The sequence below is a fragment of the Podarcis melisellensis genome (genome assembly GCF_964234715.1).
Source record: "Podarcis melisellensis genome assembly, chromosome: 13".
NCBI classification, from domain to species: Eukaryota; Metazoa; Chordata; class Lepidosauria; order Squamata; family Lacertidae; genus Podarcis; species Podarcis melisellensis.
In genome coordinates this window covers 22437360-22460050 of record NC_138545.1, presented here as the reverse complement: position 1 = coordinate 22460050, position 22691 = coordinate 22437360, and the positions used below count along the sequence as shown (strand labels likewise).

At 41.0% G+C, this 22691-nt stretch overlaps 1 protein-coding gene across 1 annotated transcript; it reads left to right on the top strand.

Moving 5' to 3' along the window:
• Positions 1-4085: 4085 nt before the first annotated feature.
• On the top strand, positions 4086-22288 carry LOC309354752 (vomeronasal type-2 receptor 26-like; the record flags this gene model as incomplete). The annotated part of the gene is made up of 6 exons (XM_081885023.1): positions 4086-4264; positions 13858-14149; positions 15581-16435; positions 18331-18546; positions 19020-19146; positions 21387-22288. Exons 1-6 carry the CDS (start codon positions 4233-4235, stop codon positions 22286-22288), a joined length of 2424 nt encoding a protein of 807 aa, XP_081741149.1. The 5' UTR covers positions 4086-4232.
• Between the last annotated feature and the right edge of the window lie 403 nt (positions 22289-22691).

Here is a 22691-nt window from a genome sequence, read left to right as displayed (position 1 = left end):
CTTGAGCATTGGAATAGTCAAATTTAGTTTCCTGACGTTGTATTTCTAAGGGCTGCTAATATAATATTTGGGTGGAATTCACTGACAAAATCCATTCATCAGAGGAAATTAGAGGGGAATGTTTGGTTTTTCTTTTCTTTTTGCATTTCCTTGCTTCCTTATGCCCCCAAACTAGAAAATATCTGCTAGGGGGTGGTCCCCAATCCTCTGCAAAAGATATATTTCATTCTTCCTGGAGATGGAATTCATGCTCTGGTGGATGGCTATCTGTCCTTAGCAGAGGTTCTTGCTTTGCAAAGGGCTTGGACTAGATGACTCTTGGGGTCCCTTCCAGCTCTACAATTCTATGAGATTCTATAGTTGGCTTCCATCAGCAGAGGTGAAAGCACTGACTACCAGTTTCCATGAATGGTTTTGAAAACTTCAATCTGCAACATGCATTCTATTTTTACAACCTTTCTTTCTCTCCCCTAAAATCCCTTTAGCTCATATATGGCTCTGCTCCATTGAAGACAGATGGAATCCCAGGAATTCCTTTCTATCAGATGGTACCTAATCAAGCACTTCAATACAAAGGAATTCTCTCTTTGCTTCTTTATTTCAAATGGATATGGATTGGAGTACTAGTAATGGATAATGAAAATGGTGAAATATTTTTGCAAACTGCTTTGCCAAAATTTTCCCAGAGGGGTATCTGCTTTGACTTTATAAAAAGAATCCCTATGTTTAGGTCCACTTCTGAATTGGATAAAATTCTTGAAGATGGATTAAAAATACATAATGAACTTATGAATCGTACAGCCAGTGTGGTTGTGTTTTATGGTGACTCTTATTCCATGATGACTTTGAGATGGATTCCATATTTTGCAGAACATCCACCAAGTCTACCAAATGGTATAGTGTGGATAACAACAGCTGCAATGGAGCTCACTTCACAGCTCTATCAAAAGAATTGGGACACAGAAATATTCCATGGTGTCCTGTCCTTCACAGTCCATTCCAATGACATGCCAACATTCAAAGCATTTGTTGAGAGCCAAAATCCTTTAAGCACAAAAGGAGATGGTTTCATCAGAGACTTCTGGCAACAGGCCTTTGACTGTGTATTTGCAGATCCAAATATGGAAGATGTGATGGGGAATATTTGTACTGGGGAGGAGAAACTAGCGAGTCTTCCTGCTCCATTCTTTGAGATGAGCATGAATGGCCACAGCTACAGCATCTACAATGCTGTCTGTGCTGTAGCCTATGCTTTACATTACATGTCTTCAACTAGATTCAAATATCAAGCAATGGAAAGAAGAGGTGGATGGAAGTATCAGAATCAACAGTTGTGGCAGGTAACATGCTCAACATTATCAAGAGGCACAGCACCATAAGTGTGCTACAATAGTCATTAATTTGCATAAATACTGTGTCCCCAATTCCTTCCCATCCTATGGTATGTAACATAAATCTCTTGAATAACTCTTCTTCCTTTCCATCCTTAAATTCCTGGATGTTTTCCAAATCACATTTGATTCTCTCAATTCACCAAGTCCACCCAACTGGTCATGCCCTCCAGATGTTGTTGGACTACAATTCCCATCACCCCAGACCACTTTGTACACAGACTGGGGCTAATGGCAGTTTTAGTGAAAGCCCTGCTCCATATTTTGTGATAGGTAGAAATTCTGTTATGAATTTGGTGCAACTAATACATTCTGTTGAATAATTCATCCTGAACCAGGCCTTCAGGGAGCAGATATATATGAATATGTTTGCCGTTTGAAGTCACATATTTTATTTAAAAATAATAATACATAGAAAAAGAAGTTTCAGAAACTAACATGTTTTAAAGTCAGTTTCTAAGAATTCCCCCTACCTTCTTCATTATCAGCTTTATTAAAATTTACTACCCTTGGTATAATTTACTACCCTTGGTATCTTATATATTTGTGTTTTATTTTGCAATCCTACCTTCCGAGTGGGTTCATATACATGAAGAAGTTAGGCACTTGAATCACATTTTTATTTATTTTTTAAAAATACATTCTGGTGTCTGAAGTCGGCTCATTTTCTAAAATGGTGTTGGCCTTATTGACTATAAAAACATTAACAGTGTTTCAACACTCTCTAAAAATAGAAACAGAAGCTTCAGGACCTAACACACTTTAAATTCAATTCATTAGAATTTGCTCCTCCTTTTCTGAATTATAAAGAGTGAGCTTCTTTATCATGAATACTTTCTCACTCAGAAACCATAAACAACGTATGACTTTACTATCAACGATCCAACTGCAGCCTTTTCTCAACTCTTCCCTTCTCCTCTTCAAACCAGCTACATAATTTTCTCAGACGTGTCTCTTTTAACAACAGTTGTGGGGACAAGATTTCCTTTGATGAGAATGGAGAATTAGTGGCTGGATTTGATGTGATCAACTGGATTGTTTCCTCAAACCAATCATTTCATAGAGTGAAGGTCGGGAATGTTGATCGCAACCAAGGGCTGACCATCAATGGGCATGCCATAACTTGGCCCAACCATTTTAACCAGGTAAGCCTCAATGGTCTGGTTTTTAACTTTTTAGAAAATAGAAAAATTACAATGAATGTATGGGGGGAAAGGGGGCTGCTAGGAAAGGGGGCCGCTAGGGGTGCCTTGGAAGATGGCCGACAATACCATCCATCCAGCTTGCACGAGGTAATTAGAGGCTGGTTATGGGGAGTAAATCAGTCTCCCTCGTCTTCTCAGGGGTTTGGGAAGATGCTGCCTTGCTCGTGGTTGCCATAAATCACCCCCAAGTTCGGAAGGAGGGGGTGAGAGGCACTGGGCGGAAAGCCCTCAGGTAGGCTTTGGAACTTTCCGATGCTGCTTCCAAGAGCAAAACTGGTTGTGTTGCTTAAGAGAGAAAAAAATTGGAGAAGTAAACACACATGCTTCGAGTGAGGTCAGGAGTATTTTATCTGCTAAATAATTCCACCACTGAAACGATGAAGAATGGGACGGAAGGAACAGAGGACAGCATCAAAGATTGCAGACATATTGGTATGTGGAACGGAACAGAAAGGGGGGGGGACTTTCTTCTTTTTCAATATGATTTCCCTAACTACCCTCCCCCTTAGAAGAACCGTCACTACAACTAATTGCAAGTGGGATAAAAAATAAACTGGGGGGGGGAGGAATACGAATTAAGGTTTTATTCTGTGAAAGATTTGGAAAGAAGAAAGGCTCTCTTTGTGACGCAGTTACAAAAGTGATCCGACACCAAGAGGCAGACCTTTGCTGCAAGATCAGTAGTCTTAGGGAGGGTGAGCCGTCGTTCTGTTATCAGGTTTGGATCGTAAATTCAAAAGGGCGATAACTCTCCTAGACAGACTAATTTATGATGCAGCGGGTCTGGGAAAATTAACGAGCGGACATTTAGACTGTATTTCATCAGAACAGAAAAAGATGGTGATGCCTGCCCGAACGGGACTCTTGGACTATTGGATCTATGTGAGTGAATTACGAGAGAGCATTACAAAGTTCACACAGAAATATAAACAAGACTGTTTCTTTCAACTCACTTGTGGAGATAATTCGGAGGTGACTGAGAAGAAAAAGGGTAATGACAAGGAAGAAGACAGGATTATGACTATATTGTAAACATCAAAGCAGCAGGAATATAAGATGATTGGACTCCTACTGATCTTGAAGCATGGGTAACCCACACAAAAATTTAAAATTAGGCAAAATATTTGGATTTCATGATTTGTATTGTTATAATTTGGAATCATTTGTATGATGTGATATGATTTGGTAAATGGAAATTTAATAAAAAAGAATTTTAAAAAAAGAATGGATGGGGGGAAATATTCCTGTCTATATTAATTGAGAAGTTGTTTGGAGGAAGTATGAAGAGCAAATCTCTGGACTGGTTTATATATACATGAAATCACAATCTATACTGTTACCCAGGCTCCATTCTTTCCAGAAGATGATTTTTTAACAATCTGTAGTACTATGATGATCATGTTAATATAAAAAAGATTCTAGCAGCATTGGTGATACATTACTGAAAGGAGGCATCACTTAAGAACACCTGAAAGTTGCATTCAATATTCTAATCTCATAATTCTCAAAATTACTATTCTGGGTTCTCATGTTTGGATTAGTCTCAGCCTCTTTCCTTATGTACTGAGCGGTGCCATCCCGGAACTAGGAAAAGAGTGAAAGATGGGGAGCCATTTTGCTGTTATGATTGCATCCCATGTCCAGAAGGGAAGATTTCGGCTCAGGAGGGTGAGTATTCTGCACAAACTGTACAGTTGAAAAGTGAATGGCTTTAGCTGCTATTCAGAGGAATGTCCCTGCAAATTAATGACTATATACCAGGTTTAGCATGTGATTGAAATGTTTGTTAAGGTGGAGCCTGTTGTTGTTGTTGTTGAGTCGTTTAGTCATGACTGACTCTTCGTAACCCCATGGACCAAAGCACGCCAGGCACTCCTGTCTTCCACTGCCTCCCGCAGTTTGGTCAAACTCATGTTCGTAGCTTCGAGAACACTGTCCAGCCATCTCGTCCTCTGTCTCCTTGTGCCCTCCATCTTTCCCAACATCAGGGTCTTTTCCAGGGAGTCTTCTCTTCTCATGAGGTGGCCAAAATATTGGAGCCTCAGTTTCATGATCTGTCCTTCCAGTGAGCACTCAGGGCTGAGTTCCTTAAGAATGGATAGGTTCTTGCAGTCCATGTGACTCTCACGAGTCTCCTCCAGCACCATAATTCAAAAGCATCAATTCTTCGGCGATCAGCCTTCTGTATGGTCCAGCTTTCACTTCCATACATCACTACTGGGAAAACCATGGCTTTAACTATATGAACCTTTGTTGGCAAGGTGATGTCTCTGCTTTTTAAGATGCTGTCTAGGTTAGTCATTGCTTTTCTCCCAAGAAGCAGGCGTCTTTTAATTTCGTGACTGCTGTCACAATCTGCAGTGATCATGGAGCCAAGAAAGTAAAATCTCTCACTGCCTCCATTTCTTCCCCTTCTATTTGCCAGGAGGTGATGGGCCATAATCTTCATTTTTTTTATGTTGAGCTTCAGACCATATTTTGTGCTCTCCTCTTTCACCCTTATTAAAAATTTCTTTCATTCCTCCTCACTTTCTGCCATCAAGGTTGTGTTATTTGCATATCTGAGGTTGTTGATATTTCTTCCGGCAATATTAATTCCAGCTTGAGATTCATCCTGCCCAGCCTTTCGCATGATTAATTCTGCATATAATTTTGAACCAATCAGTTGTTGCATATCCAGTTCTAACTGTAGCTTCTTGTCCCACATAGAGATTCTTGTCCCACATAGAGATTTCACAGGAGACAGATGCAGTGATCAGGCACTCCCATTTCTTTAAGAACTTGCCATAGTTTGCTGTGGTCGACATAGTCAAAGGCTTTTGCATAGTCAATGAAGCAGAAGTAGATGTCTAATCCAGCATATGTTTGCAATTTGGTCTCTGGTTCCTCGGCCCCTTCAAAATCCAGCTTGCACTTCTGGGAATTCTCGGTCCACATACTGCTTAAGCCTGCCTTGTAGAATTTTAAGCATAACCTTGCTAGCATGTGAAATGAGTGCATTTGTGCTGTAGATGGAGCATTCTTTTTTTAAAAAATAAATTTTTATTGAAGTTTCCACAGATTTTTAACACATCAACCAAACACAAAAACAAACAAAAAAGAAAAAAAGAAATTATAAATGATATAAACAATAAACACGTATAAATTCAATTTACACTTTCTTGTGGCTTACTTTCCCGACTTCCTCATACCTTCCCTTTCTGTATTCTAATTTCTGATACAGTTATCAGCAAATCCTTCCCTTACTTTTACCTTAATTTCAATATTATTTGTTTTCTTTAAATTATCCCATACCGCTATTAACCTCTTATTTTATAATCCAGCGTCATTCTAACATTCCTTAATTTTGCAGTATTTCTTTAAATAGTCCTTGAATTTTCTCCAATCTTCTTCCGCCGTTTCTCTTCCCTGGTTTCGGATTCTGCTCGTCATCTCTGCCAGTCCCATATAGTTTATCACCTTCATCTGCCATTCTTCCACGGTGGGTAGGTCTTGCGTCTTCCAGTACTTTGCGATGAGTATTCTTGCTGCTGTTGTAGCATACATAAAAAAATGTTCTATCCTTCTTTAGCACCAATTGGCCAACTATGCCCAGGAGGAAGGCCTCTGGTTTCTTAGGGAAAGTGTACTTAAGTACCTTTTTCAATTCATTATAGATCATTTCCCAGAAAGCCTTAATCCTTGGGCACGTCCACCAAAGGTGAAAGAATGTTCCTTCAGTTTCTTTACATTTCCAGCATTTATTATCGGGCAAATGATAAATTTTTGCAAGCTTGACTGGGGTCATGTACCACTTATAAATCATTTTCATAATGTTCTCTCTCAGTGCATTACATGCCGTGAATTTCATACCGGTGGTCCATAACCTGTAGATGGAGCATTCTTTGGCACTGCCCTTCTTTGAGATTGGGATGTAGACTGATCTTCTCCAATCCTCTGGCCACTGCTGAGTTTTCCAAACTTGCAGGCATATTGAGTGTAGCACCTTAACAGCATCATATTTTAAAATTTTAAATAGTTCAGCTGGAATATCATCACTTCCACTAGCCTTGTTATTAGCAGTGCTTTCTAAGGCCCATTTGACTTCACTCTCCAGGATGTCTGGCTCAAAGTCAGCAGCCACACTACCTGAGGTGTACAAACCATCCATAGCTTTCTGGTATAATTCTTCTGTGTATTCTTGCCACCTCTTCTTGATGTCTTCTGCTTCTGTTAGGTCCTTACCACTTGTCCATTATTATAGTAATCTTTGTATGAAATGTTCCTTTCATATCTCCAATTTTCTTGAACAGATCTCTGGTTTTCCCCATTCTGTTGTTTTCCTCTATTTCTTTTCATTGCTCGTTTAAGAAGGCCTTCTTGTCTCTCCTTGCTATTTTTTGGAAATCTGCATTCAATTTCCTGTATCTTTTACTATCTCCCTCACATTTTGCTTGCCTTCTCTCCCCCACTATTTGTAAGGCCTCGTTGGCTCCCCCACTATTTGTAAGGCCTCGTTGGACAGCCACTTTGCTTTCTTGCATTTCCTTTTCATTTACAGATAGGTAGCCGTGTTGGTCTGCCATAGTCAAAACAAAAAAAAAAATCCTTCCAGTAGCACCTTAAAGACCAACTAAGTTAGTTCTTGGTATGAGCTATCGTGTGCATGCACACTTCTTCAGATACACAGATACACAGATATTCCTTTTCATTGGGATGCTTTTCGTTGCTGCCTCCTGTATAATGTTGTGAGCCTCCATCCATAGTTCTTCAGGCACTCTGTCCAGCAAATCTAAATCCTTAAACCTGTTCCTCACTTCCACAGTGTATTCATAAGGGATTTGATTTAGATTGTATCTTACCGGCCCAGAGGTTTTTCCTACTTTCTTCAGTTTAAGCTTGAATTTTGCTATAAGAAGCTGATGATCTGAGCCAAAGTCAGCTCCAGGTCTTGTTGTTGCTGACTGTATAGAGCTTCTCCATCTTTGGCTGCAGAGAATATAATCAATCTGATTTCGATGCTGCCCATCTGGTGATGTCCATGTGTAGAGTCGTCTCTTGTGTTGTTGGAAAAGAGTGTTTGTGATGACCAGCTTGTTTTCTTGGCAGAACTCTATTAGCCTTTGCCATGCTTTGTTTTGAACTCCAAGGCCAAACTTGCCAGTTGTTCCTTTTATCTCTTGACTCCCTACTTTAGCATTCCAATTCCCAATAATGAGAACATCCTTCTTTGGTGTCATTTCTAGAAGGTGTTATAAGTCATGATAGAACTGATCAATTTACAGTTTCTTCAGCACCAGTAGTTGGTGCATAAACTTGGATTACTGTGATGTTAATAGGTCTGCCTTGGATTTGTATTGAGATCATTCTATCATTTTTGAGATTGCATCCCAGTACAGCCTTCGCCACTCTTTTGTTGACTATGAGGGCCACTCCATTTCTTTTATGGGATTCTTGCCCACAGTAGTAGATATGATGGTCATCCAAACTGAATTCGCCCATTCCCATCCATTTTAGTTCACTGATGCCCAGGATGTCAATATTTATTCTTGCCATCTCATTTTTACGACATCCAATTTACCAAGGTTCATGGTTCTTACATTCCAGGGTCCTATGCAATATTTTTCTTTACAGCATTGGACTTTCCTTTCGCTTCCAGGCATATCTGCAACTGAGCAACCTTTGGGCTTTGGCCCAGCCGCTTCATCAGCTCTGAATCTACTTGTACTTGTCCTCCACTCTTCCTCAGTAGCATGTTGGATGCCTTCAAACCTGAGGGGCTCATCTTCCAGCGTCATAACTTTTATATTCCTGTTGTCTTTGTCCATGGAGTTTTCTTGGCAGGGATACTGGAGTGGCTTGCCGGTTCCTGCTCCAGGTGGATCAGGTTTGGTCAAAACTCTCCACTATGACCTGTCCATCTTGGGTGGCCCTGCACAGCATAGCTCATAGCTTCTCTGAATTATTCAAGCCCCTTTACCACGGCAAGGCAGTGAACCGTGAAGGAGGTGGATCTTGTAGGTAGTTGCTAAAGAAGAAAACGATGTGTGTCTGTAATTATTTGCTACAGAGTCCCTGTCAGGGGAAAAGGTGGGGTATTAAGTACAGCGGCTTTTGTACAGCAGCTAGATAATAGGCAGTATTAGTAACAGTTTATCAGACAAGATAATGTATGATCGAGCTTCACACACACACACACAAATGGAGCTCTCAAAAATGGTTTTCTGACTTATTAATGACAATAAGCCTGGGGGGAAAAAGGTTTAGGAAGGTTAAGAGGAATGTACTTAACTTGGTCCAGTCTTTCAAGAGTGTTTAGATCCTTGAATTGTTGCAAAAGCAGGAGACCAATTCTTTATGATAGGTGGACTCCACAATCTATATATCTGATACAACACACACTGATACAGATACATTTACATGATAAAATACAAATTTACAAAGAAGGAAGGAAGAAATGAAGAATCTAGAAAACCCATGACCAACCTAAGTAGAACAGCACAGACGAAAATAATTGGAATTTCAGAACAAGAAAAGTTTAGGGTTTTTGCTCTATTTTTAATCCATTAACTTTAAAAGGGATGCAACTTTTTGTTCTAGTAGAGGAGGACTTTCAAAATTACTTTGCTCTGCATTTTTCTATTTGAATAATTTTTAGTATTTTAATAATATGAAAATAATATCTATCTACTCTAGTGGTTAGGGACGCAGGTGGCGCTGTGGGTTAAAGCCTCAGTGCCTAGGACTTGTCGATCGAAAGGTCGGCGGCTCGAATCCCTGCGGCGGGGTGCGCTCCCGCTGCTCGGTCCCAGCGCCTGCCAACCTAGCAGTTCGAAAGCACCTCCGGGTGCAAGTAGATAAATAGGGACCGCTTACTAGCGGGAAGGTAAACGGCGTTTCCGTGTGCGGCTCTGGCTCGCCAGAGCAGCGATGTCACGCTGGCTACGTGACCCGGAAGTGTCTCCGGACAGCGCTGGCCCCTGACCTCTTATGTGAGATGGGCGCACAACCCCAGAGTCTGTCAAGACTGGCCCGTACGGGCAGGGGTACCTTTACCTTTACCTTTTTACTCTATTAGTTAAAATGTGAGGTTTTTATCTAGGACAGCAAGGTTTAAAAAATGCTTTAAACACCATACAAAACAGCCATAACTCCTAGCATTATTGTGCTTACAGATTATGCTTACACACAATGTTCCTCACAGATGTTGTTAAAAGTCCAAACACCATTTAATAGGGTATTTTCATAATCAAATGTATTACATTGTACAATAGAATACAAATATAATTACACATGAAAAAAAGCCATTAAAACATAATTCAGGTAGACATGATTGATACGGAATATGTGTTCACTTTCCCTGATTAAGACCACATATTTTCTTTTTCAGATGTGAACGATTGTAATATATGCTCAGAAGAAAAATATCCAAATAATAATCAGGATATGTGTATTCCCAAGGTAACAACCTTTTTGTCCTATGAGGAACCTCTGGGCATCAGTTTAGCCTGCTTTGCTTTTACTTTTTCTGTGCTCACAGTTTTGGTCCTGGGAACATTTTTGAAGCACCACCACACACCCATTGTCAAAGCAAACAACAAAGACCTCACTTATATGCTGCTAATTTCTCTCCTGCTCTGCTTCCTTTCTGCATTGCTATTCATTGGAAAACCTGAAATTGTGGCATGCCTCCTCCGACAGATGGCTTTTGGCATTATCTTCTCAGTGGCTGTTTCTTGTGTGCTAGCAAAAACCATGACAGTGGTTTTGGCTTTCATGGCCACCAGGCCAGGTTCCAGGATGAGGAAATGGGTGGGGAAGAGACTGGCTATTGCCATTGTGGTGTCTTGTTCCTTTATTCAAGCAGGCATCTGCACTGTGTGGCTGGCATCTTCACCACCATTTCCAGATGTTGACATGCACTCAATCACTAAAGAAATTGTACTGGAATGTAATGAGGGCTCCGTGACTATGTTTTACTCTGTGTTGAGCTACATGGGCTTCCTGGCTCTTGTCAGCTTCACTGTAGCTTTCTTTGCCAGGAAGTTACCTGACAGTTTCAATGAAGCGAAGTTCATCACTTTCAGCATGTTGGTCTTTTGCAGTGTTTGGGTATCTTTTGTTCCAACCTACCTCAGCACCAAGGGAAAATACATGGTTGCTGTGGAGATCTTTTCTATCTTAGCATCCGGTGCTGGCCTACTGGGTTGCATCTTTGCACCAAAATGCTACATTATTGTGTTGCGGCCTGAGTTGAATGAAAGGGAACATCTAACAAGAAATAAGACCTGAAGAATTTGAGTGCATAGAATGCATACATAGAGTTCACAAGACAAGAGGTTAAAATTGTGTTGTTCTGCTATGTTATCTTCCTTCCTTTATCATATTGTGAGCTCCTTTGTTAAATAAAATTGTTTAATTGTACACTGCAATGGAAAATAAATCTGTAATGTATCTGTATTTAGATTGTGAAGCATGGCATGGTCGCTTCTATTTAAGCTAAAGAAAAGCTGAGAGAAGAGTTTAGCAGTTAATGATTAAGTGGGGCTAAAATTCATCTGGGTCCATCACAAGGTGTTTAGCTTAGAATCACATGAAACCTCTAGTGTTACAAGTCCATTTGCTTATCTCTCTCCAAGAAAAGAGGCTCAGCCTAATGGAGACTGGAATGGAGGAAGGACAAAGCTTGGAATTTTAGCACTCGAAGATATGTATATTGGAATCCAAGTAAAGTGAGCTATGCTTGGACAAGTGTAGGGTATTATGCAGGTATCTGAAAGTAACTTTGTTTCAAGTTGTTTTGCAATGAAATTCTGCAGTAAATCTTTTGAACCATATTTTTGCACTGAAGAATTTTTATTTCAAGGAGTCAGTTTTTATTCACATGATTTGCCCCCATATGTGCACTGTTAATGGCATCAATAGCCAGGGTTCTGAGATCTTTGGGGGAAGTCCTTTTCTTGTTCTTGCCACCCTCACAGGTTCACTTGGTAGCGAAGCAGGAGAGGGCCTTCTCAGTGGCTACACACAGACTTGGGAACTTCCTCCATAGAGAATTTCCTGGTTTTCCTCCCTTCAGCAAGTGACAACAGGTGACAGCAGGTGACAGCAGGCAGCCAGACGAGAATACATATAGGGGTCTGTCAGTGCCTATAGCTTGATGGATCACAGGTCCATCGTACAAAGTGTCTCATAGCTGTCATTCAAACTCATAACTCTCTGGTAAAGGGGGTGCTTTGAGGGAGTTAATGCTTCTCAAGTGCCCCCTCCTATATTCTGACCAACATCCTCTTGTTTAATGTGGATTTACGAGGCAGCATTTATTGAGACTGCTCATGGTGCAATAGGAAGGAGACGCAGGCATAATGCATCCATGACTACTTTGTTGCTAACCCCTACCACAAAGATTTTAACCCAGTGTTCTCTTCATGCTGCGGGTCATTCCAAACTTCACCATGCCTTCCTATCTAACTAAAGCATGAGGGAAATCTTCTTTCCAAAATATGTGGCAAACAACTTTTCTTAATTCCTAAAGGGCTCCACATCCTCCATTTAGGAATTGTTGTTAATGTAATAATTAACTACACAATTAGCTAGTCAGAAGGACTGTCATTTGTTATTATGTTCAACCAAATCCCTGTGGAACTTCTTTGGCTGTTAGCAGAACAGAGAGCAAAGAGTGTGAAGGTTGTCATAAATATATCCAGTGCAAATCAGAGATATGGAGTGGCACTGGAAACAGACAGGGGTTCACAGATCTGCTCTTGGATTTTCCAGCCTTCAGACTTCTGTACCGACGATGGTGGTTGTAGTCATTTTGCTGATAGCTCTGCTTCCTCCAATGGGATGCCATACTCATGCTGTTCAGTGTAATATCTATTACCCACAGCCTCCACTTCACAAATATCATCAACAAGGAGACTTCATAATTGGTGGAATTGCTTATCATGCTGGTGTCGTCGTCAGTGAACCAGCCTTCAGGGAAGAACCCCTGCCAACATTGACAGAACCATTTGTGTAAAGCCTGAATGATTATTTGCTTTTCTTTCCAAATATTGATTTGTTTTATATAATAAAAAAAAATCCACTGGGATAATTTGTGCAAGAGCTGCAGCCACTGAATACAAAACTTAGGGAGAAATCCTATTCACCAAAAGCTAGTGTAAAGTAAGATGCTATAAATTAATGCAGCATAAAGTTGCACTACATCTAAACTTGTTCAGTAGAAAGGCCCCTGCTTCTACGCCTGACTGAGGGAAAACAAGCCTTTAAAATATGTACTATGCCAGGTTACCAGGTCACACGACCAAGCTGGACATACTTAGGATCTTGCAAAGTCTCCCCTCTCTGATTCCACCCCTGACTTGCTCCTGGAATGCTCCCATTTTCCAGTCTTAGACCAGCTTGGTTCAACCAGTTTCATCACAGTCAGCTTGGTAGAGATGACCAAATTATGCTGATATATGCTCAGCTGAACTGGGATTGGGGACTTAATGCCAACCGAGCGTAATTGAGCCAGAGATCCTGTGCATCCTAAAATGCTCATCCTGGGGGATCTTGCCATAGGATTGTCTCCCCAATCTGCTCCATCTTCACCATGACAGTTTAAAAAAATAAATACATATCCCATCTGTTTTGTTATTTTTTAACTTTATTTTTAAATAAGCTTTATAATGAAATAAATTATAAAAATCTAAAAACTTACTTAAATCAGAATGGAGAGTTTCTGGAGCGCCTTGAGTCAGTATACCTGAAGGAAATTCTCCACCCCCATCATTCAGCCAGGACAATGAGGTCCAGCTCTGAGGGCCTTCTGGAGGTTCCCTCCCTACGAGAAATGAGATTACGGGGAACCAGGCAGAGGGCCTTGTCGGCAGTGGCGTCTGCCCTGTGGAACGCCTTCCCTCCAGATGTCAAAGAAATAAACAACTATCTGACTTTTAGATGACATCCGAAGGCAGCCCTATTTAGGGAAGTTTATAATGTTTGGTGTTTTATTGTGCTTTTAATATTCTGTTAGATGCCGCCCAGAGTGGCTGGGGAAACCCAGCCAGATGGGTGGGATATAAATAATAAATAATTGTTATTGTTGCTGTTGTACTAAATGTGACTTGTGACATAGTTAATCTTTTATATTTATGTAGGCCACCTTATAAATATTCTCACCTTATATATAAATACTGTAATAATTGATTGTTAATAAAGGAAAAACAGAACACAGTGATAATAACTAAACTAAGTATGGAATATCCTTCTGAAAAAGAATCTCACACTTCTTTCAGCATAGTTCCTAAGCATTACCAGCACATCCTGGCTTTGGCTTTCACAGTCAAAGAGATCAATGAAAACCCTCACCTCTTACCCAATCTCACTTTGGGCTTCCACATCTATGACAGCTATTTCAATGCAAGGAGGACATATCATGCTACAATGCTACTTTTATCCACAGAGGAGAGATTTATCCCTAACTACATATGTGAGCAACAGAAAAATCTAATAGCAGTCGTTGGAGGAGTGGATGCCCAAATTTCCATCAATGTGGCAACAGTCTTGAATAACTATAAAGTTCCACAGGTAGGTCAACTCTGCTTTCTCTTTCCCTCCCTCCCTCTGTGTGATCCCCCACATTTCCTATTCTATTATTTCAAGACATTAATATGTGCTTTGAAAATAATGTGACTTTCTTTTTTATGAATCCCTCATGCAAACCGAGTTTTAGGCTCCTGTTCCTGATATGGTTTTTAAGATGCTGTACAGTAAGTGCTGCTGTTTCTTTTGTGTTACTGTATCTATTTTAGGAGGACTTTAAAATGCAATTTCGGGGTGCTGGTTGACAGGGCTGGAAATGAATTTTATTCTCTCAACTTCGCATTTGGTTGGGGTTTGTTTCATGTTTCCTTAGTGAAATTGTGTCCTTTTTTTGTTAGGCAGAAGAACATTGTTTGTATGAAGGAGGAAATGGCTTCAGGCAGGATCAACATAGTATAGGGGAACCCCCATAAGGGGCCTGAGAGCAGGATTGACCACAGCACGCACAAACTTGGGTTGTGTATCTGCCTGGGTGGAAACTCCACCCTGGTTACCTAGTGAGACCTTGATTGCTTGGCTTGCACCACAGCACAGTTGAACCCTGGCCAACACCCATGGGATGGGCTTGGGCTGATCCAAATCCAGCGGATCCATTCCATCATCATGGGGCTTGTGGAATATGAACTGACCCTGTCGCTAATGGCATGCCAAATATTACCCTTTCTGCTGATGTTAATCAAAATTTGGTCTTATTTTATCCTATAACCGTTGTACAGTCTGATTATTTCGCTGCTCTCATTGGTCAAATAATGTGTCAATAAGAATTTTGCTCTGAGAATGTTGCTGTAATCAAGCAATTATAGATGCAAACTTTGAGCAAGGAAATCCTCAGTGCATTTCCTCTCAGTGCATAAATTCGCTTGATGGCTATTGATCATTGTATATTCTTTCAGCCATGAATGCCTAGCTCGAGCATTGGAATAGTCAAATTCAGTACCTGACGTTGTATTTCTAAGAGTTGCTAATATAATGTATGGGTGGAATTCACTGACAAAATCCATTCTTCAGTGGAAATTGGAGCAGGGTGGGATGGTGTTGGCATTTTGGTTTCTTTTGCAATTTTTCTTGCTTCCTTTTGCCCCCAGGGTTGAATATATCTGCTGGGGGGTGGTCCCCAATCCTCTGTAACAGATATATTTCATTCTTCATAGAGATGGAATTGTGAGAATTCATGCTCTGGTGGATGGCCATCTGTCCTAGGTGCCTTAGCAGATGTTCTTGTTTTGCAAGGGCTTGGACTAGATGACTCTTGGGGTCCCTTCCAACTCTTCAATTCTATGAGAGTCTATAGTTGGCTTCCATCAGCAGAGGTGAAAGCACTAGTTTCCAATTTCCATGAATGGTTTTGAAAACTTCAATATGCAACATGCATTCTATTTTTACATCTTTTCTTTCTCTCCCCTAAAATCCCTTTAGCTCATATATGGCTCTGCCCCATTGAAAACAGATGGAAACCCAGGAATTTCATTCTACCAGATGGTTCCTCATCAAGCACTTCAATACAAAGGAATTCTCTCTTTGCTTCTTTATTTCAAATGGATATGGATTGGAGTACTGGTAATGGATAATGAAAACGGTGAAATGTTTTTGCAAACTGTTTTGCCAAAATTTTCCCAGAGAGGTGTCTGTTTTGACTTTATAAAAAGAATCCCTATGGTTATGTCCGCCTCTGAATTTGATGAAATTCTTGAAGATGGATTAAAAATACATAATGAACTTATGAATCGTACAGCCAGTGTGGTTGTGTTTTATGGTGAATCTTATTCCATGGTGATTTTGAGATGGATTCCATATTTTGCAGAACATCCACCAAGTCTACCAAAAGGTATAGTATGGATAACAACAGCTGCAATGGAGCTCACTTCACAGCTATATCAAAAGAATTGGGACACAGAAATATTCCATGGTGTCCTGTCCTTCACAGTCCATTCCAATGACATACCAGCATTCAAAGCATTTGTTGAGAGCCAAAATCCTTTAAGCACAAAAGGAGATGGTTTCATCAGAGACTTCTGGCAACAGGCCTTTGACTGTGTATTTGCAGATCCAAATGTGGAAGATGTGATGGGGAATATTTGTACTGGGGAGGAGAAACTAGAGAGCCTTCCTGCTCCATTCTTTGAGATGAGCATGAAAGGCCACAGCTACAGCATCTACAATGCTGTCTGTGCTGTAGCCCATGCTTTGCATTACATGTCTTCAACTAGATTCAAATATCAAGCAATGGAAAGAAGAGGTCAATGGAAGTACCAAAATCAACAATTGTGGCAGGTAACATGCTCAACATTGTCAAGAGGCAGAGCACCATAAATGTACTATAATAGTCTTTAATTTGCATAAATACTGTGTCCCCAATTCCTTCCCAACCTAAGGTATATAACAGATATCGCTTTAATAACACTTCTTCCTTTACGTTTCCTAAATTACTGAATGATTTCTAAATTACTATTTGATTCTCTCAGTCAGCCAGGTTAACCCAACCGGTTGCACCCTCCAGATTTTGTTTGACTACATTTCCCATCACCCCAGACTACTTTGTACACAGACTGGGGCTAATGGCAGTTTTAGTGAAAGCCCAGCTCCATATTTTGTGATAGGTAGAAATTCTGTTATAAATTTGGTGCATCTAATTCATTCTGTTAAATTATTGAGCCTGAACCAGGCCTTCTGGGAGCAGATCTACATGAATATGTATGCCCCTTGAAGTCACATATTTTATTTAAAAATAATAATAAATAGAAAAAGAAGTTTCAGAAACTAACATGCTTTAAAGTCAATTTATTAGAAACTGCTGCTCCTTTTCTGAATTACAAAGAGTGAGGTTTCTATATGTTCATCTTATATATTTTTTTTGTTGTATTTTGCAATGCTACCTTCCGAGTGGGTGCATATGCATTAATGAGTTAGGCACTTGAATCACTTAAAAAAAAAAAAATACTTTCTGGTGTCAGAAGTTGGTCATTTTCTCACCGAGTCAACACAAACTAAAATGGTGTTGGCCTAATTGACTATTGAAACATTAACTGTGTTTCAACACTCTGAAAAATATAGAAACAGAAGCTTCAGAACCTAACGTGCTTTAAAGTCAATTTATTAGAATCTGCTGCTCCTTTTCTGAATTACAAAGAGTGAGCTTCTTTATCATAATGACCGCTCCCTGCTTAAAACGGGGGGGGGGGCGCCCTTTGCATGGATGCGCACAGCCCTAGATCTGGAGCGGCCCCATCAGCATAGGCTTGGCTTTGCCTTCCCTCAGGTGGGATACCTGGAGGTCTCCGCCTACCTCAGTCAGTTGTCCAATCCCACTTGGGGGAAATGTTGCCAAGGAGACCAGGCCAGGGAGGGGAGGGATTACCTGCCCACACAATAGAGGGAGGATCTTACCTGGGAATCCTCACTTGGCTCCAGAGCTTCTCCCACCCTACCCACCCTCAGTTAATGTCTTCTTTTACAGGTTAACTTTTCTTCATAGGTTTTGCAGGTTAACTTATCTTCACAGGTATGCGGCCATTGCAACGTTAAGGTCGCTGTTAAAGGGCCGGAAAGGAATTTCCCTGGCAGGTTTCGCCTTTCCCGTAGCAAAACGTCACAACTTTGGTGGTATCAGGCCTTGGGCGGAATCCTTTAGTCCATCTTCCTCCTTGCGGCAGCCATACCAGGGTTCCCCGTTAAAGGGGCTTCTGAAGGGAGGCTTTGACCATACGCCGAAAGGTCGTCATTGCTCTCCCCTGCGGCGGCGTAACGGGGGCGGCTATCTCTGCTGGAACATATGTTCTCCAGAGCCGGCCCATCCCCCCCACACACACACTGGATAACCCTGAAGCTCCCTAGGTCCCCGGCTGGGGGCTGGGGAGGGAGAACGCCCAATGCCTGAGCCAAGGTCTACCCACATTTGAAATTTAATAAAGTTGTGGCCAATTTAATCCCATAGCACGTTGTCTTGAGTCGTTATTCCACATGACGGGGGGGGGGGGACCGCTCGGGATCTGGGGACTCCGCCTGTCCTCACAAATACCGTCTAACCCAAAAACCATAAACATTACAAAGAGTGAGCTTCTTTATCATGAATACTTTCTCACTCAGAAACCATAAACAACGTATGACTTTACTATCAATGATCCAACTGCAGCCTTTTCTCAACTCTTCCCTTCTCCTCCTCAAACCAGCTACAGATTTTTCTCAGACGTGTCTTGTTTAACAACAGCGGTGGGGACAAGATTTCCTTTGATGAGAATGGAGAGTTAGTCGCTGGATTTGATGTGATCAACTGGATTGTTTCCTCAAACCAATCATTTCAAAGAGTGAAGGTTGGGAATGTTGATCCCAACCAACAGTTGACCATCAATGGGGATTCCATAACTTGGCCCAGCCATTTTAACCAGGTAAGTCTCAATGGTCACCCACTTGAGTAAGACACCTGGTTCTGAGTAAGCACTTGCACTCTGCCCTGATGTCTAAAATTAGATTAATTATAAATAAGGAAATCCAATAAAATACTGAGAGTCTGGTTTGAAACTTTTTAGAAAATGGAAAAATTACAATGGATGGATGGATAAGATATTCCTGTCTATATTAATTGAGAAGTTGTTTGGAAAAAGTATAAAAACGAAATCTCTTGTCTGGTTTATATATACAAGGAATCACAATCTATGCCTTTAATCAAGCTCCATCCTTTCCAGAAGATGGTTTCTTAACAGTCTGTTGTACTATAATTCTCATGTTGATTAAAAAATATTGCACTTGCTAGCACAACTGGTGATACTTTACTGAAAGGAAGTACACCTAAAAGTTGGCTTCAATATTCTAATCTCATAATTCTCAAAATTACTATTCTGGGCTTTCATGTATGAATTAGTCTCAGCCTCTTTCCTTATGTACTGAGCGGTGCCATCCCGGAACTAGGAAAAGAGTGAAAGATGGGGAGCCATTTTGCTGTTATGATTGCATCCCATGTCCAGAAGGGAAGATTTCGGCTCAGGAAGGTGAGTATTCTGCACAAATTGTACAGTTGAAAAGTGAATGGCTTTAGCTGGAATTCATAGGAATGTGCCTACGAATTAACGACTATATACCAGGTTTAGCATGTGATTGAAATGTTTATTAAGCCTGTGCGTAGTTGCTGAAGAAGAAACTGGTTTGTGTCTGTGATTATTTGCCTCAGAGTCCCTGTCAGGGAAATATGTTGGGTATTAAGTACAGTGGCTTTTGTACAGTAGCTAGATAATGGGCAGTACTAGTAACAGTTTATCAGAGAAGATAACTTCCAAATGTATGATCAAGCTTCAAAAAAAAACACACACACACACACAAACACACACACACACACAGAGAGAGAGAGAGAGAGAGATCAAAAATGGTTTTCTGACTTATCATCAATGGCAATAAACCTGAAAGAAAAAGTTTTAGGAATGAACTTAACTTGGTCCAGTCTTTGTAGAGTGTTTAGATCCTTCAGTTGTTGCAAAAGCAGGATACCAACTCTTTATGATAGTTGGATCCCACAATCTATTCATTTAACACAACACACAATGATACAGATACATTTCCATGATAAAATGGAAATTTACAAAGATGGAAGGCAGAAATGAAGAATGAGCAGAATACATGACGAACCTAAGCAGACCAGTACAGATGAAAATAATTGGAAATTCATAAAAATAAAGTTTAGCGTTGTTGCTCTATTTTTTAATCCATTAACTTTAAAAGGGATTGCAACTATTTGTTCAGGTAGAGGAGGACTTTCAAAATTAGTATGCTTTGCATTTTTCTACGTGAATAATTTTTAGCATTTTAATAAAGTGAAAATAATATCTATCTAGTCTAGTGGATAAAATGTGAGGTTTTTATCTGGGACAGCAAGGTTTAAAGAATGTTTCAATACCACACAAAATAGGCATAACTCCTAGCCTTATTTTGCTTACAGATTATTCTAACATACAATGTTCCTCCTCCAAACACCACTTAATATGGCTTTCACCAGACAAGACAGAAAACTTTTGTAATCAAATGTATGACATTCTACATTAGAATACAAATATCATTACAAATGAAAAAAATAGCCATTACAAATGTGATCCTCCTAAATTGAGGTTCCTGGTTGTGCTTGGGACCCTTAACCCACCCCCACGGGGTGTGTTGTTGCCAGGCGTGGCCCAAGCTGTGTCTGTTGGGCCCCAGGATCGCGCTTGGCTGTTTGGGCCAATTGGGACCTATAAATGTGGCAGCACAATGGGGGTGGGGCACTTGCTTCGCGCTGCCAAACACCCGCCCTCCCTCCCTATTTTAGGTGCTGTTTTGGCCTTGCTTTGGATTGGGTCGCCTGCTTTGGAGCAGGGGCTGGGTAGGAATTTTTCCATTTGGCAGATTGGCTTTAGCCACTTAGTTTTCGCTTACCCCCTTAGCAATCATCACAACTTTGTAAGGTTTGGCGGTTAGGCATTAGTTTATAGAAATTTGTGGGAGGGGAGGTGTGGTCATCACCTGCCCCTCCAGAAATAGGGTATTCCGGTAAAGGAATCTGGGGGTCCTGGATCTCGTCCGAAGTCCGCTTGAGGGGCCATTTAAAAACCACAGGAACAACGGGGTGAGCTTCAATCGATCGTCACCAATGTTGCTCCCTCGTTTGGTGTTTACCCTTACAGACTGCCAGCTAGAGAGGCAGGAGTCAGTTATAGTCCCTGACCAATGCCTAGGCAATAAAGGTAAAGGTAAAGAGACCCCTGACCATTAGGTCCAGTCGTGACCGACTCTTGTGTTGCAGCGCTCATCTTGCTTTATTGGCCAAGGGAGCCTGCGTACAGCTTCCAGGTCATGTGGCCAGCATGACTAAGCCGCTTCTGGCGAACCAGAGCAGTGCATGAAATGCTGTTTACCTTCCCGCCAGAGTGGTACCTATTTATCTACTTGCACTTTCATGTGCTTTCAAACTGCTAGGTTGGCAGGAGCAGGGACCAAGCAACGGGAGCTCACCCCGTTGCGGGGATTCGAACCGCCGACCTTTAACCCACAGTGCCACTGGCATCCTGCCTAGGCAATACCACTCAATAAAGTTGTGGCCTAAATTTTGCCCCAAAATTTAAAATTAAAATTTATATGTCCGTTTGAAGTTATTTACTGGGAAAGGGCTTGGGGCCCTTGGAGCGCAACATAATTCAGGTAGACATGATTTCTACAGAATGTGTGTTCACTTTCCCTGATTAAGACCAGGTATTTTAATTTTCAGACATGAACGAGTGTAATATATGCTCAGAAGAAAAATATCCAAATAATAATCAGGACATGTGTATTCCCAAGGAAACAACCTTTTTGTCCTATGTGGAACCTCTGGGCATCAGTTTAGCCTGCTTTGCTTTTACTTTTTCTGTGATCACAGCTTTGGTTCTGGGAACATTTTTGAAGCATCACCACACACCCATTGTCAAAGCAAACAACAAAGACCTCACTTATATGCTGCTAATTTCTCTCCTGCTCTGCTTCCTTTCTGCATTGCTATTCATTGGACAACCTGGAATTGTGGCATGCCTCCTCCGACAGACGGCTTTTGGCATTATCTTCTCAGTGGCTGTTTCTTGTGTGCTAGCAAAAACCATGACTGTGGTTTTGGCTTTCATGGCCACCAAGCCAGGATCCAGGATGAGGAAGTGGGTGGGGAAGAGACTGGCTATTGCCATTGTGGTTTCCTGTTCCTTTATTCAAGCAGGCATCTGTACTGTGTGGATGGCATCTTCGCCACCATTTCCAGATGTTGACATGCACTCAATCACTAAAGAAATTGTACTGGAATGTAATGAGGGCTCCGTGACTATGTTTTACTCTGTCTTGAGCTACATGGGCTTCCTGGCTCTTGTCAGCTTCACTGCAGCTTTCTTTGCCAGGAAGTTACCTGACAGTTTCAATGAAGCGAAGTTCATCACTTTCAGCATGTTGGTCTTTTGCAGTGTTTGGCTATCTTTTGTTCCAACCTACCTCAGCACCAAGGGAAAATACATGGTTGCTGTGGAGATCTTTTCTATCTTAGCATCCGGTGCTGGCCTACTGGGTTGCATCTTTGCACCAAAATGCTACATTATTGTGTTGCGGCCTGAGTTGAATGAAAGGGAACATCTAATAAGACATAAGACATGAAAGAATTTGAGTGCATGGAATGCATGCATAGAGTTCACAGGACAAGGGGTTAAAATTTTCTTGTTCTGCTATGTTATCTTCTTTCCTTTATCATATTGTGAGCTCCTGTGTTAAATAAAATTGTTTAATTGTACACTGAAATCGAAAATAAATCTGTAATGTGTTGGTATTTAGATTGTGATGCATTGCATGGAAACTTCTATTGAAGCTAAAGACGAGTTGAGAGAAGAGTCTAGCAGTTTATGATTAAGTGGGGCTAAATCTCATCTGGGTCCATCACAAGGTGTTTAGCTTAGAATCACATGGAAGGTCTAGTATTACAAGTCTATGCATATGCTTGTCTCTCTCAAAGAAAAGAGCTTCAGGCTAATGGAGACTGGAATGGAGGAAGGACAAAGCTTGG